The sequence below is a fragment of the Oncorhynchus clarkii genome, chromosome 7, assembly GCF_045791955.1.
Source record: "Oncorhynchus clarkii lewisi isolate Uvic-CL-2024 chromosome 7, UVic_Ocla_1.0, whole genome shotgun sequence".
Lineage (NCBI taxonomy): Eukaryota > Metazoa > Chordata > Actinopteri > Salmoniformes > Salmonidae > Oncorhynchus > Oncorhynchus clarkii.
The window spans coordinates 67,133,886-67,149,572 of NC_092153.1; the positions used below are offsets into that span (position 1 = coordinate 67,133,886).

The following is a 15,687-nucleotide window of genomic DNA, read 5'->3' on the forward strand; positions in this document are numbered from 1 at the left end:
GGGGACAGGAGAGGAAGTTAGGGGGGTCTCTGCTACCTTACGACCTGGGGACAGGAGAGGAAGTGAGGGGGGTCTCTGCTACCTTACGACCTGGGGACAGGAGAGGAAGTGAGGGGGGTCTCTGCTACCTAACGACCTGGGAACAGGAGAGGAAGTTAGGGGGGGTCTCTGCTGCCTAACGACCTGGGGACAGGAGAGGAAGTTAGGGGGGTCTCTGCTACCTAACGACCTGGGGACAGGAGAGGAAGTTAGGGGTGTCTCTGCTACCTTACGACCTGGGGACAGGAGAGGAAGTTAGGGGGGTCTCTGCTACCTAACAACCTGGGGACAAGAGAGGAAGTTAGGGTGGTCTCTGCTACCTTACGACCTGGGGACAGGAAAGGAAGTTAGGGGGGTCTCTGCTACCTTACGACCTGGGGACAGAAGAGGAGGTTAGGGGTGTCTCTGCTACCTTACGACCTGGGGACAGGAGAGGAAGTTAGGGGGGTCTCTGCTACCTAACGACCTGGGGACAGGAGAGGAAGTTAGGGGGGGTCTCTGCTACCTAACGACCTGGGGACAGGAGAAGAAGTTAGGGGTGTCTCTGCTATCTTACGACCTGGGGACAGGAGAGGAAATTAGGGGGTCTCTGCTACCTTACGACCTGGGGACAGGAGAGGAAGTTAGGGGGTCTCTGCTACCTTACGACCTGGGGACAGGAGAGGAAGGGGTTAACACACAAACCACCATGATCACACCCACACTAAATTTTCAACACATTCACCTTTATCCAAATTCTAATCAAACACAATCATTGGAGTTTATGTTTATTCCAAAACGCACTTCCGACACCATAAGTGTACAAGCTCCTTATAAGGATAAGAGACAAATGAAAACAAATTGGTTTATTATGTTCATGCTTCTATGTCAGCATCTCCACCAAGCAAACGGATTAAACAGCTAATCTACATCCGTAGAATGTCCTCATCCATCTCTTTATGCCGCCCCACGTAGCATTGGCTGGTTTTCCTGTTGGTTTCCGCAGCCAGATCAACCTGTTAGCTGTTCCTTTGTCTGTCAACTCCCATGGAGTGCCATTTAAATCAGAGGAGAAAGAAAAACAACAATGTTGATCTCTGACTTTCAGTCCGCCAGAGAAAAGAGACTACACAGAAAACACTGTTTCTTCTTTTATTTTATTTCCTTTCTTCTAAGGAAATCGTTTGATCTTGCTGAGATCATAAATGTAAGTTCGTAAATTTCAGTGACATGCTTCATATAAGAACACCACCGCAGGGCTTAGGCATTAGGCTGGTGATGTTAAATCACTGACGTTTTCCCCTGCCAACGTTTGGATCCTTTCCAGAACCTTCTGCGCTCTAAGTAGGGTTCAGGGTTAAAAGGATTTATCCTCTTGAAGATAATGTATAAGAAATGTTGTACTGCGTCATGAAGGGAGGTTACACATAGATCAGTGGTAACACTTGTGGCTGTGAGCTGCTTATTTGTTTGTTGAGTTTTAAGGACAGAAAAGTGTGTGCTATTGGTGGGATAACTCATACATTTCATATCACAGTCACATATCACAGTACTTACCCTCAAAATGGATACTGTATCCTCTTTCTATAGCTTCTAAACACTATGATGCTGTTTCCTCTTTCTAAAGCTTCTAAACACTATGATGCTGTTTCCTCTTTCTAAAGCTTCTAAACACTATGATGCTGTTTCCTCTTTCTATAGCTTCTAAACACTATGATGCTGTTTCCTCTTTCTATAGCTTCTAAACACTATGATGCTGTTTCCTCTTTCTAAAGCTTCTAAACACTATGATGCTGTTTCCTCTTTCTAAAGCTTCTAAACACTATGATGCTGTTTCCTCTTTCTAAAGCTTCTAAACACTAGGATGCTGTTTCCTCTTTCTAAAGCTTCTAAACACTATGATGCTGTTTCCTCTTTCTAAAGCTTCTAAACACTATGATGCTGTTTCCTCTTTCTAAAGCTTCTAAACACTAAGATGCTGTTTCCTCTTTCTAAAGCTTCTAAACACTAGGATGCTGTTTCCTCTTTCTAAAGCTTCTAAACACTATGATGCTGTTTCCTCTTTCTAAAGCTTCTAAACACTATGATGCTGTTTCCTCTTTCTAAAGCTTCTAAACACTAGGATGCTGTTTCCTCTTTCTAAAGCTTCTAAACACTATGATGCTGTTTCCTCTTTCTAAAGCTTCTAAACACTATGATGCTGTTTCCTCTTTCTAAAGCTTCTAAACACTATGATGCTGTTTCCTCTTTCTAAAGCTTCTAAACACTATGATGCTGTTTCCTCTTTCTAAAGCTTCTAAACACTATGAGCTGTTTCCTCTTTCTATGCTGTTTCCTCTTTCTAAAGCTTCTAAACACTATGATGCTGTTTCCTCTTTCTAAAGCTTCTAAACACTAAGATGCTGTTTCCTCTTTCTAAAGCTTCTAAACACTATGATGCTGTTTCCTCTTTCTAAAGCTTCTAAACACTATGATGCTGTTTTGAATCCTTTTTAGTGCAGATTTAGTTCCCTTTTTCTGAAGTGTCTTAATGTTTATCATTGTTCTATGTATTTCATCATTTGCCATTTTAGACTGTTTTGACAGGCATTGTCAAGCACAGTGTTCAAACCACCATCAGTAACTGGATATTGAACTGCAAGAACTGATGTTTCTGCAGCACTTGCCTCTTCCATTGACAATGTGTGTGGGATTTTTATTTTTGTTACCTTTATTTAACTAGGCAAGTCAGTTAAGAACAAATTCTTATTTACAATGACGGCCTAGGAACAGTTGGTTAGCTGCCTGTTCAGGGGCAGAACGACATATTTGTACCTTGTCAGCTCGGGGCTTTGAACAACACAAGAGCTCAGCTTTAAGTGAACTACTTTTCATAGTTTCATTACACAATCATGGTGTTTTCAGACTTTATATTTTAACAGTGTGACCCAACGCCCTATTGAGACACTTTATGTTGGTGTTACCTTCATTTTGGCTGTTACTTGTATGCACGCCATCACTGTGACAAGTAGCTATGGTGACATTATAGCCATGGCAACGTGCAGCCATGGCAAAGTGTAGCCAATAGCCATCCTTGATCGATATCCTCCCATGGTGCACTGAGACCCGAGAAGAAAACTAGGCCTGGCCCCTAGGGACAAGCTTACTACCACGTGTGCACGCGCATGTACATGTGTGTAAGAGATACTCATTATGACAGGTGGTGCAGCTCTATCCATCCCCTATGCTCGCTCTCTGTGTGTGAACACGCATGTGTGTACATTTGCATCTGCATGCTTATAATAATGAATGAACGAACAATGAATCATCAACACAAATACTCTTATTTGCATGCATGATTTAGGATAATCCCTGTTTACTCAGCCTATCTCTTACATGACCTTCCCATAGGGGTTTAGTTGGGGGCTTTCCCCATTCTGTCCTTATGAGAGTCCCCTCACATGCCATCACTCCCAGGCCTACTCCCCAAGGCCAGGGCAGTAAGAACATATGCCACTGGTTCCCCCTCTGGCTATGGGCTGACTGTGGAATGGACTTGGGTTTTAAGGGCTTTACGATACACAGGAGGAGGAGAAGCTTTACTCTGTACAATCCTCCAAGTGATGGTGTGTGTGTGTGTGTGTGTGTGTGTGTGTGTGTGTGTGTGTGTGTGTGTGTGTGTGTGTGTGTGTGTGTGTGTGTGTGTGTGTGTAAGTAAAACTGTGGGGGAGGGCCAATGGGGAGAGACCAAGGGGGATGTATTTTAGGAAGAGAAGACCTTTCTAACCCCCTCTTAGACTGCTACAGTGCCCCAGGGAGATTCCCCAAAGCTCTACTGTCAGATCTGACTTAGTTTGGAGAGGCTCTAAGTCTAAGGGCATGCTTGACATTGGTTGAGTTAATAAGGGACAACCTCAATTGGCCTATTGTCAGAGTTACTGCATATGCAATGAGTCAGCTTCTGAAAGAGAAGGATTTGCAAGGATAAAGGACCTTATGGGCAATCAGAAATGAGCACTGAGCACCAAGCAGCTTCTCCCCTGCGTCAGGAATGAGCACTGAGCACCAAGCAGCTTCTCCCCTGCGTCAAAAATGAGCACTGAGCACCGAGCAGCTTCTCCCCTGCGTCAGGAATGAGCACTGAGCAGCTTCTCCCCTGTGTCAGAAATGAGCACTGAGCACCAAGCAGCTTCTCCCCTGCATCAGGAATGAGCACTGAGCACCAAGCAGCTTCTCCCCTGCGTCAGGAATGAGCACTGAGCAGCTTCTCCCCTGTGTCAGAAATGAGCACTGAGCAGCTTTCTCCCCTGCGTCAGAAAAAGAGAAATGTAAACTTCTTACAGACGCAGGGCACTGTGGAGAATTCCTGTCAGGGACAATTGTGGCAGAGCTGGAGGAGCGAACACAGCCACAACAGCACACACTGAGGAACAAAGGAGAAAGTCCTGGTAAAATAACATCCTGTACATGTCATGGCCATGGCCACCACTAGAGGGGGACATCTCATATTTCATGTGAGGCATACAGGTTGACCATACAATAGGTGATACAATAGATGATCCTATTCATACACAGCGATAGAACATGACTACATTCAAAGACTTTTGGTTGGTGTGTGTGTGTGTGTGTGTGTGTGTGTGTGTGTGTGTGTGTGTGTGTGTGTCTGTAGCCTACTTACTGGTCTGCACTTTGAGTGTGAAGGGGTTCTTCTGCTGGATGGTGTGTGTGAAGAGGAAGCGGGCGTTGCAGCTGTAGTCTGTGTGCGAGTCTTTAGCCAGAACATTAGAGAAATACAGATCTCCATTCAGACCCATGGACACACGCCTATCTTGGGTTATAGACATCATGGCTGTGGAGGGAGAGAAGGACAGAGGGAGGGAGGGGGTGAGGGAGGATTGGAGTGAGGGAAAGGAGAGAGGGAGAGAGAGAGAGAATGGAGGCGGTAGAGAGAGAGGAAGGAGGGAGGGAGAGATGAGAGAAGGAGAGGTAATGATGGGGGAGGAAAGAGAGGGAGAGAGAGAGGTAAATATGGGGGAGAATGAAGGGAGAGGGAGTGAGTGAGAAAGATATTAAATCATTTAGACTGTATGCTTCATAATGGACCATAACATGATCTAATTTCAGAGGCATCCACTAGACTGGCCAAGTGGAGTAGCCTACATCTCATGTGACTTGAAAAACAGAGTCAGTCCCAACCAGATAGATAAAGATCAAATAGACGTTACCCTTTAAAATCTAACTGTAGTCTGGTCTCATTGGCTTAAACTCCTAACTAGACTGGACCTGAGCTGAGTGTATGTAACGTGTAACAGAGTACCAGCAGTGTTAGGACACAGAGGTAGCCAGTGGGGCCAGCTATAGACAATATATCCTAACTAGGATTCTATATCTATGGTGCCAGCTAGGTCAGCTCTAGTGTTGTCATCCTCTGTGATGATGTAGCACTGGGACTGGGACTTGTCACTCTGGGGCTCTGTGTTAATGTTAATTCCTAACACACAAAGATGCTCCCGACACATGAACACACACTCTGTAACTAAGACGAGTGATAGGGCCAATCTGGTTGTCTTGACGGTGCTGTGGTCCAATCATCCCCCAGCTGGTGGTCAAATGTAGTGGTGGTGTGTAACTGTGACTGGGCAATGTGCCATAATGCTATGATTGCTATTATATACTTGATGTATTATGTTCATAGTGGCCCCATGGCTATAATTAGCCTGGCTAATAAAGATTTAGTGAAGTGAGAGTAGTGAAGTACAGTCCAGAGAGTATAGCGACACCATTAGCTGTGAAGGACTACTTCAGTCTGGGCTCTTAAAATGGCTTCTGCCTGCTCTTGGGTTCTGGCCTCAGCTCTTTACCCAGCAGTCAGATAATTACACACACACACACACACACACACACACACACACACACACACACACACACACACACACACACACACACACACACACACACACACACACACAGAATTACAGTGGGTCAGCAGTAACACACACCACTAGAGAAGAGAGATAGGGATAGAGAGATAGAAAGGAGGGAGCGAGAGAGAGTGAACGAGTGATCAAGCGAGAGAGAGAGAGAGAGAGAGAGAGAAAGAAAGAAAGTGAGGATATCTTGAGAGTGAGAGATTTGAAACACTTCCAGACAGAATAGAGATAGGGGAGAGAGAGAGAGAGAGAGAGAGAGAGAGAGAGAGAGAGAGAGAGAGAGAGAGAGAGAGAGAGAGAGAGAGAGAGAGAGAGAGAGAGAGGGAGAGAGAGAGAGGGGAGAGAGAGAGGGGAGAGAGAGAGGGGAGAGAGAGAGGGGAGAGAGAGAGCAGGAGAGAGAGGGAGAGAGAGAGAGAGAGAGAGAGAGAGATAAAGAGAGAGGGGAGAGAGAGCAGGAGAGAGAGAGGGAGAGAGAGCAGGAGAGAGAGAGGGAGAGAGAGAGAGAGGGGAGAGAGAGCAGAAGAGAGAGAGGGAGAGAGCAGGAGAGAGAGGGAGAGAGAGAGAGAGAGAGGGAGAGAGAGAGAGAGAGGGAGAGAGAGAGGGAGAGAGAGAGAGGGGAGAGAGAGAGGGAGAGAGAGAGAGAGAGAAAAGAAAGCAATAGCATTAAATAGCAAGTGACAGAAGAGCTGAGAGGTCACCTAAGAGGACAAACGACTGGGATAAAGAGGGACAGAAGGACACAGAGGGAGAGGGGAGAGAGAGCAGAAGAGAGAGAGGGAGAGAGAGCAGGAGAGAGAGAGCAGGAGAGAGAGAGGGAGAGAGAGAGCAGGAGAGAGAGAGGGAGAGAGAGAGGGGAGAGAGAGAGCAGGAGAGAGAGAGAGAGAGAGAGAGAGAGAGAGAGAGAGAGAGGAGAGAGAGAGAGAGAGAGAGAGAGAGAGAGAGAGAGGGGAGAGAGAGCAGGAGAGAGAGAGGGAGAGAGAGAGAGAGAGAAAAGAAAGCAATAGCATTAAATAGCAAGTGACAGAAGAGCTGAGAGGTCACCTAAGAGGACAAACGACTGGGATAAAGAGGGACAGAAGGACACAGAGGGAGAGGGGGACAGACAGACATAGAGAGAGACAGAGAGAGAGCTAGACTCACCGCTGTTCATCCAGAAGGTGTGTGGAGGGGGCAGACCTGGAGGAGGGTTACAGGCCAAGACCAGGGAAGAACCCTCACCCACTACTACTGGCTCCAACACCTCCTTGGGCCACAGAGGGGACTCTGACAGAGGGAGGGAGAGAGATATTTAGATGACATGAGATCACAGGAGGCTGCTGAGGGGAGATGGCTCATAATAATGGACTGAACGGAGTAAATGGAATGGCATCAAACACCTGGGAACCATGTGTTTGATGTATTTGATACCATTCCACTGTTTACGCGCCAGTCATTACCACGAGCCCATCCTCTCCGATTAAGGTGCCACCAACCTCCCGTGTATGAGATACTTATTACAAGTCATATTCACTTTATAACATTTCAGAATATAGACTACTGATTTTTGTGTCTATGTCTATATGTGTGTGTGAGTGTGTGTGCGTGTGTGTGTGTGTGTGTGTGTGTGTGTGTGTCAGAGGGAAAGCGGGATACCTAGTCAGTTGTACAACTGAATGCCTTCAACTGAAATGTGTCTTCTGCATTTAATCCATGGGAGTGTGTGTGTGTGTGTGTGTGCGTGGATGTGAATTAACAGACTCCTCACTGGACACTCGTAGTAGGATCTTGTTGGTCACCGCCGTTCCAAAGTCATTAGAGGCGAAACACTGGTATTCCCCCTCATAGTCCTCTGGCCTCCCTCCGCTCCGGAAGCTAATCTCCAGCGTTCCCGAGCGCTTCCGCATCGTCACCCGTGGATCCTTCCCCACGTTGAAGAACTTCCCGTTCCGTCGCCATGAGAACCTGAGTCACCATGGAAACAAAAAGAACATAACAGAACAGGGTCAGAACTACTGCAGAGATAACCTGCAAAGTAATGTCATACTTTCCAGGTCCATACCCAAACAGTTCGAACTTCTAATTTAAAAAATGAATCTCTCCAGAAATAAGTCTCTCACTGTTGCCGCCTGCTTACCGACCCCCTTCAGCTCCCAGCTGTGCCCTGGACAACATTTGTGAATTGATCGCCCCCCATCTAGCTTCAGAGTTTGTTCTGTTAGGTGACCTAAACTGGGATATGCTTAACACCCCGGCAGTCCTACAATCTAAGCTAAATGCCCTCAATCTCACACAAATCATCAAGGAACCTACCAGGTACAACCCTAAATCTGTAAACATGGGCACCCTCATAGACATTATCCTGACCAACTGGCCCTCCAAATACACCTCCGCTGTCTTCAATCAGGATCTCAGTGACCACTGCCTCATTGCCTGTAACCGCTACGGGTCCGCGGTCAAACGACCACCCCTCATCACTGTCAAACGCTCCCTAAAACACTTCTGCGAGCAGGCCTTTCTAATCGACCCGGCACGGGTATCCTGGAAGGATATTGACCTCATCCCGTCAGTAGAGGATGCCTGGTCATTCTTTAAAAGTAACTTCCTCACGATCTTGGATAAGCATGCTCCGTTCAAAAAATGCAGAACTAAGAACAGATATAGCCCTTGGTTCACTCCAGACCTGACTGCCCTCGACCAGCACAAAAACATCCTGTGGCGGACTGCAATAGCATCGAATAGTCCCCGCGATATGCAACTGTTCAGGGAAGTCAGGAACCAATACACAAAGTCAGTCAGGAAAGCAAATGCCAGCTTTTTCAAGCAAACATTTGCATCCTGTAGCTCTAACTCCAAAAAGTTCTGGGACACTGTAAAGTCCATGGAGAACAAGAGCACCTCCTCCCAGCTGCCCACTGCACTGAGGCTAGGTAACACAGTCACCACCGATAAATCCATGATAATCGAAAACTTAAACAAGCATTTCTCAACGGCTGGCCTTGCCTTCCTCCTGGCTACTCCAACCTCGGCCAACAGCTCCGCCGTGAGGGAAGAGGAGGCAGTAGATGGGAGAGGAGGGGGAGTGAGGGAAGAGGAGGGGGAGTGAGGGAAGAGGAGGAGGCAGTAGATGGGAGAGGAGGGGGAGTGAGGGAAGAGGAGGGGGGGGTGAGGGAAGAGGAGGGGGAGTGAGGGAAGAGGAGGCAGTAGATGTGAGGGGAGAGGAGGGGGAGTGAGGGAAGAGGAGGCAGTAGATGGGAAAGGAGGGGGAGTGAGGGAAGAGGAGGAAGAGTGAGGGAAGAGGAGGGGGAGTGAGGGAAGAGGAGGGGGAGTGAGGGAAGAGGAGGCAGTAGATGGGAAAGGAGGTTGGAGTGAGGGAAGAGGATGCAGTGAATGTGAGGGGAGAGGAGGGGGAGTGAGGGGAGAGGAGGGGGAGTGAGGGAAGAGGAGGAGGAGTGAGGGAAGAGGAGTCAGTAGATGTGAGGGGAGAGGAGGGGGAGTGAGGGAAGAGGAGGCAGTAGATGGGAAAGGAGGGGGAGTGAGGGAAGAGGAGGCAGTAGATGGGAGTGAGCGAGAGAGGAGGGGGTTGTGGGGACAGGACGGGAGTGAGGGAGAGAGGAGCGGGTTGTGGGGAGAGGATGGGAGTGAGGGGAGAGGAGGGGGTTGTGGGGAGAGGACGGGAATGAGGGGAGAGGAGGGTAAGTGAGAGAGAGAGGAGGCGGTTGTGGGGAGAGCACGGGAATGAGGGAAGAGGAGGGGGAGTGAGAGAGAGAGAGGAGGCGGTTGTGGGGAGAGGACGGGAGTGAGGGGAGAGGAGGGTAAGTGAGAGAGAGAGAGGAGACGGTTGTGGGGAGAGGACAGAAGTGAGGGGAGAGGAGGGTAAGTGAGAGAGAGAGGAGGCGGTTGTGGGGAGAGGACGGGAGTGAGGGGAGAGGAGGGTAAAGTGAGAGAGAGAGGAGGCGGTTGTGGGGAGAGGACGGGAGTGAGGGGAGAGGAGGGAAAGTGAGAGAGAGAGGAGGCAGTAGAAGATTGGGGTAGAGGGAACAGGCTGGCATATCAAGTTTTTAGGAGCGGCAGGTAGCCTTGCAGTTATGGGCATTGGGCCAGCAAAGGTCGCTAATTCGAATCCCCGAGCAGGCAAGGTGGTTAACCCTCAACAACAACTGCTCCCCAGGTGTTGATGATGTGGACACCGATTAAGACCCCCCTGCACCTCTCAGATTCAGAGGGGTTGAGTTAAATGCAGAAGAGACATTTCAGTTGAAAGCATTCAGTGCAACTGGCTAGGTATCCCCTTTCCCAAGGTGGAAAAAGGAGGGGGCGGGGTATCATGTGGGTTCAGTGGGATCATATTGTAATGTCAGGAGAGCTGGCTGGCTGTCATGCGGTGGCTGTCATGAGGTGGCTATCATGGGGCGGCTGGATGGATGTCATGGGTCACTTAATGGCTGTCATGGGGTGGCTGGATGGCTGTCATGGGGTGGCTGGTGGCTGTCATGGGGTGGCTGGTGACTGTCATGGGGTGGCTGTCATGGGGTAGCTGTTATTGGGTGGATGGTAGCTGGGTGGATGTCATGGGGTGGCTGGATGGCTGTCATGGGGTGGCTGGATGGCTGTCATGGGGTGGCTGGATGGCTGTCATGGGGTGGCTGGATGGCTGTCATGGGGCGGCTGGATGGCTGTCATGGGGCGGCTGGATGGCTGTCATGGGGTGGCTGGAGGCTGTCATGGGGTGGCTGGAGGCTGTCATGGGGTGGCTGGATGGCTGTCATGGGGTGGCTGGATGACTGTCATGGGGTGGCTGGATGGCTGTCATGGGGTGGCTGGAGGCTGTCATGGGGTGGCTGGAGGCTGTCATGGGGTGGCTGGAGGCTGTCATGGGGTGGCTGGATGGCTGTCATGGGGTGGCTGGATGGCTGTCATGGGGTGGCTAGATGGCTGTCATGGGGTGGCTGGAGGCTGTCATGGGGTGGCTGGAGGCTGTCAGAGGCTGTCATGGGGTGGCTGGAGGCTGTCATGGGGTGGCTGGAGGCTGTCAGAGGCTGTCATGGGGTGGCTGGAGGCTGTCATGGGGTAGGGGGGTGAAATGGGGTGCAGGATGGCAGAGCAGTGCTGAGCTGGCCTATTCATGCTCACAATAATGACTGCCACCCTGTATAACTGTCACAGTCAGTCAGGGGAAGAGAGAGAGAGCAAGTGACAATGCAGGGTAACAGTAGGAAAGGGGGAGTTAAAGAGGGAGACAACAGGGAGATAGGACTGAAGGGAAACAAGAAAAGAAGGAGAGAACTGGAGAGTAAATATGAGAGAAAAAGAATGAGGAGGGATAACAAGTGGAGACCCAGCTTCAGTGGGGTTAAAGCGAGGGATAGAACAACGGAGTCAGAAAGTATGCAGGATGAAGAGAGAACGAAACAATCACAAACAAAAAGACAATAGAATAATCAGAGAGAGAGAGAGAGAGAGAGAGAGAGAGAGAGAGAGAGAGAGAGAGAGAGAGAGAGAGAGAAAGTGGGTGAGAGGGAGTGAGAAATTAGAGACAAGCTGAGTGGAGGAGGGCGGCGACAGATGAGGGAAGGACAGAGAGAGGGATGGGTATTTGTGTGTAACTCACGTTGGCACGGGGTTCCCCTTGGCCTCACATTCAATGATGATGTTATCTCTGGGATCAACAATGTAGTCCTTCAATGACTGTTTCATTATGGTGGGAGGCTGCTTCACTAGAGAGAGAGAGAAAGAGAGAGACAAAGGAGAGAAAGAATGCAAACAGAGAGAGAAAGAAAAGGAGATAGAGAGAGCAAGATTCAGCAGTAATGTCCGAGGAGGTGTGGTATATGGCCAACATATGCACAATGCGGAGTGCCTGGATACAGCCATTAGCCGTGGTATATTGGCCATATACCACAAACCTCCGAGGTGGGTTATTGCTATTATAAACTGGTTACCAACATAATTAGAACAGTAAAAGTAATTTTTTGTCATACCCATGGTACATGTATACGTCTGATATATCACGGCTTTCAGCCAATCACCAGACAACCCCACAGCGCGCACACACACACACACACACACACACACACACACACACACACACACACACACACACACACACACACACACACACACACACACACACACACACACACACACACACACACACACACACACACACACACACACACACACCAGCCATATCCAGGAGAAGTGAAGTGAGGAGGAGAGGATTGGGTTATGGTGTTGATACGGTGTATTCTCCCCTCCCTCTGGCCTTAACACAGCTGTGCTCACTCTTATTTAATTGCCCACTTAAGCCAGATGATTCCCCACTGTTTCTCTGCCCTGGTCCACTTCTAGATCACTGAGCACCGGGCACTCATTCCGCTCTGTACTGTCACCACACATCTACCAGACCCAGCCTCGACTGTCAGACCCAGCCTTGACTGTCAGACCCAGCCTCGACTGTCAGACGCAGTCGAGTCTATTTGTAGTGTATTTTAGGTTTAAAAAAGCTTCTGAAGTTAGTAATTTTCACTTTGAAATGTCATACTTGATTTTCCCTTTTGGTAAATGTATCAACCCCTACAACAATGTCCATTCATTATAATCAACATAATAATTCACATTACTGTTGCTGCAGGATTATTTTCCTGCTGTAGCAAACTGGCTCAAATTGAGATCCTAAATCTGTACACTGACACTACACACTATCAAGCCCAGCCTCAAAGAAAATTGCTTGCCTCCCCTCCCATTGTGCAAAAGAGCCCCAGTTGAAAGAGATACTTCCTTGCCATGATGTACCAACATGGGAGAGAGGAACAACCGGTGAGTGTGTGTGTGTGTGTGTCATAAATCTTCTCCAGAGTAACCACAGTTTTAAAGGGAATAGCCCAAGTCCTATTGGAAGTCCCCTTGTCAAGATAGAAAGATTTCCGTTAGAGAGAAAGAGGGAATTCCATCGCCCATTACTATTCTCTGTTTGTCCTCAGTTTGGGGATGCCGCCTGTTACCCAACTGTTCTTATGCACTACTGTAAACAATAGGTAACAGGCGGAGTCATCCATCCATTTGTGTTTCTGTGGCAACCATACAAACACAGAGCTAGTTAATGTAAGTTGCTTCGGATTGGAAAATAAAACCTGCTCCTAGTAGGGCTGTGGCAGTCATGACATTTTGTCAACCGGTTATTGTCAAGCAAATAACTGCTGGTCTCACGGTAATTGACCGTTAATTAACATAAATACATTTAGCATTTCCTGGCTTCCACACACAGCCTACTGTCACACCCTGAACTTAGAGATCCTTTTTATGTCTCTATTTTGGTTTGGTCAGGGCGTGAGTTGGGGTGGGCATTCTATGTTTTGTGTTTCTATGATTTTCTATTTCTATGTTTTGGTCGGGTATGGTTCTCAATCAGGGACAGCTGTCTATCGTTGTCTCTGATTGAGAACCATACTTAGGTGCCCTTTTTCCCACCTGTGTTTGTGGGAAGTTGACTTTTGTTCATGGCACATGACCTGTAGCTTCACGGTTTGTTTTGTATGGTTTATTCTTAAATAAAGTAAAATGTACGCTCACCACCCTGTACCTTGGTCCTCATCCGTCAACAGCCGTGACAGAACTTCCCATCACCAAAGGACCAAGCAGCGTGGTAAGAAGGAGGACTGGACATGGGAGGACATTTTAAATGGCAAGGGATCCTGGATGTGGGAGGAGATCCTGGCCGGGAAGCAGGTAGAAGCAGAGAGGAAGGCAAAGGCAGCAGCTAAAGCAGAGCGGCAGCGTTATGAGGGAACACGGCTGGCAAGGAAGCCCGAGAGGAAGCCCAATTGTTTAGGGGGGCACACAGGGAGTGTGGCTGAGTCAGGTTGGAGACCTGAGCCAACTCCCCGTGCTTACCGTGGCGAGCATGTGACTGGTCAGGCCCAGTGCTATGGGGTGATGTCGAGGCTGAGCATTCACATGCCGGTGTGCTCGGTGCCAGCGTACCGCATTTGCCGGGTGGAAGCAGGCATCCAGCCAGAACGGGTGGTGCCAGCTCTGCGCTCGAGACTGCCAGTGCGCCTCCACGGCCCAGTGTATCCGGTGCCTCGGCCAAGGAAGAGGCTTCCTGAGTGTCTCCCCAGCCTGATGAGTCCTGCGCCCAGCCCGGCCCCTCCGGAGACGACGGCCTCCAGCCCGGGGCCCGCTATTAGGTTCCCCAGTCTGGGGTCGGCGGCGAGGGTCCCCGCACCAGAGGTGCCACCAAAGTGGGGTGAGCCAGCGGTGGAGCGGGGTCTGCGTCCCGCATCTGAGCCGCCTCTGCGGGTAGATGCCCACCCAGACCCTCCCCTATAGTTTAGGTTTTGCTGCCGGGGTCCGCACCTTTGGGGGGGTACTGTCACGCCCTGACCTTTTTATGTCCTTTTTATGTCTCTATTTTGGTTTGGTCAGGGCGTGAGTTGGGGTGGGCATTCTATGTTTTGTGTTTCTATGATTTTCTATGGTTTGGCCGGGTATGGTTCTCAATCAGCGACAGCTGTCTATCGTTGTCTCTGATTGGGAACCATATTTAGGTACCCTTTTTCCCACCTGTGTTTGTGGGAAGTTGACTTTTGTTTATGGCACATGACCTGTAGCTTCACGGTTTGTTTTGTATGGTTTATTGTTTTCGGTCGGCGTCATTCTTAAATAAAGTCAAATGTACGCTCACCACGCTGCACCTTGGTCCTCATCCGTCAACAGCCGTGACACCTACAAGCCACTGATGCAGACCTTTGGAAAATCTACACTTAAAAAAGTCTAATAAATCCATGTAATATAGCTGACACCTTCACAATAAATCCATTATTTATTTTAGACAGGTCTAAAGGTACATGATATGGAAAAAATGTAGTATATTTCGGAAGAACAGAATGGCATACTCCGAGTTATCCTTATTTTAGGCCCTGATCTGGCTATTCCATATGGCTGTGGGCTACACTAGTTCATTTAGCAGACATGATTTGCTTAGAATTCCATGTAATTATTTTATAGTACGAAGAATACAATTGAACAAAGCTGAATAAAATAGAAAGGATATTTTCTCCAATATTGGAGGGAGTGCGCACATGCGGCTATTCTGTGTTGAGCTGTTAAGAAAGAAACAGGTACTCCACTATGCTTAATTTTGAGTTATTAATGCAACTTTAGTTGTTCTACAAACTTTGGGCTATATGTTTTGATTTTTAATACATTGTAAGGCTGTATGATGAGACTTATTTTTTTTGCACAGGCTGTAAACACTTCATCAGTCTCTCATTCACTATTTGACAAGCACTTGATAATGCCTTGATTTTCCAGGTGGCATCACCTTTGTGTGGCTGTAATGCCACCTCAAAAAAGACATGCCTTTTGCGGCCAGTGGCCCTTGGGCTGATAAGGATGCGAAACTGTGCGTGTCATTATCGAATTCTGAGGAGCATATTGAAGATATTGGAAGAACTATCCACATTTACTTTTTGTCAGCCAACAAGATGAGTAGGCCTAACGAACAGCAAAAACACTCCTGTCAATCTACTATCGCCAATAATACAAAAGTTGACCTATTATATTCTGTACGATAAATAAATATTCCAGACATAGTCTGGGACAGTTGTGGGATGCGATAGATCCCAAATGAATACAACCACTAACATCAGAAAAACGGTTTTAAGCAATGAGGCTGACGCAACAGATCAGAACGTTTAGCTTAAAATGTTGATCAACTATTAGGCAATTTCTTCACATAAGTGCAGCAATGTGCACACGGCAGTGGGCTATAAGTGTGTAT

At 48.2% G+C, this 15,687-nt stretch overlaps 1 protein-coding gene across 6 annotated transcripts in view; it reads right to left on the bottom strand.

Annotated features, from left to right (window-relative positions):
* Positions 1-15,687, bottom strand: part of LOC139413710 (neurofascin-like) — a 93,852-nt gene that overhangs the window by 39,662 nt on the left and 38,503 nt on the right. For 3 of the 6 annotated variants that reach the window (XM_071161398.1, XM_071161394.1, XM_071161399.1), the window contains 4 exons: positions 11,515-11,620; positions 7,672-7,868; positions 7,068-7,190; positions 4,676-4,846 (listed from right to left, as the gene is read on the bottom strand). In XM_071161398.1, the coding sequence (XP_071017499.1) occupies positions 4,676-4,846; positions 7,068-7,190; positions 7,672-7,868; positions 11,515-11,600 (577 nt within the window). In that variant the 5' untranslated portion in view covers positions 11,601-11,620. Of the gene's footprint in view, positions 1-4,675; positions 4,847-7,067; positions 7,191-7,671; positions 7,869-11,514; positions 12,008-15,687 lie in introns of those variants that run through there. The other 3 variants (XM_071161397.1, XM_071161396.1, XM_071161395.1) reach the window with 1 other exon arrangement.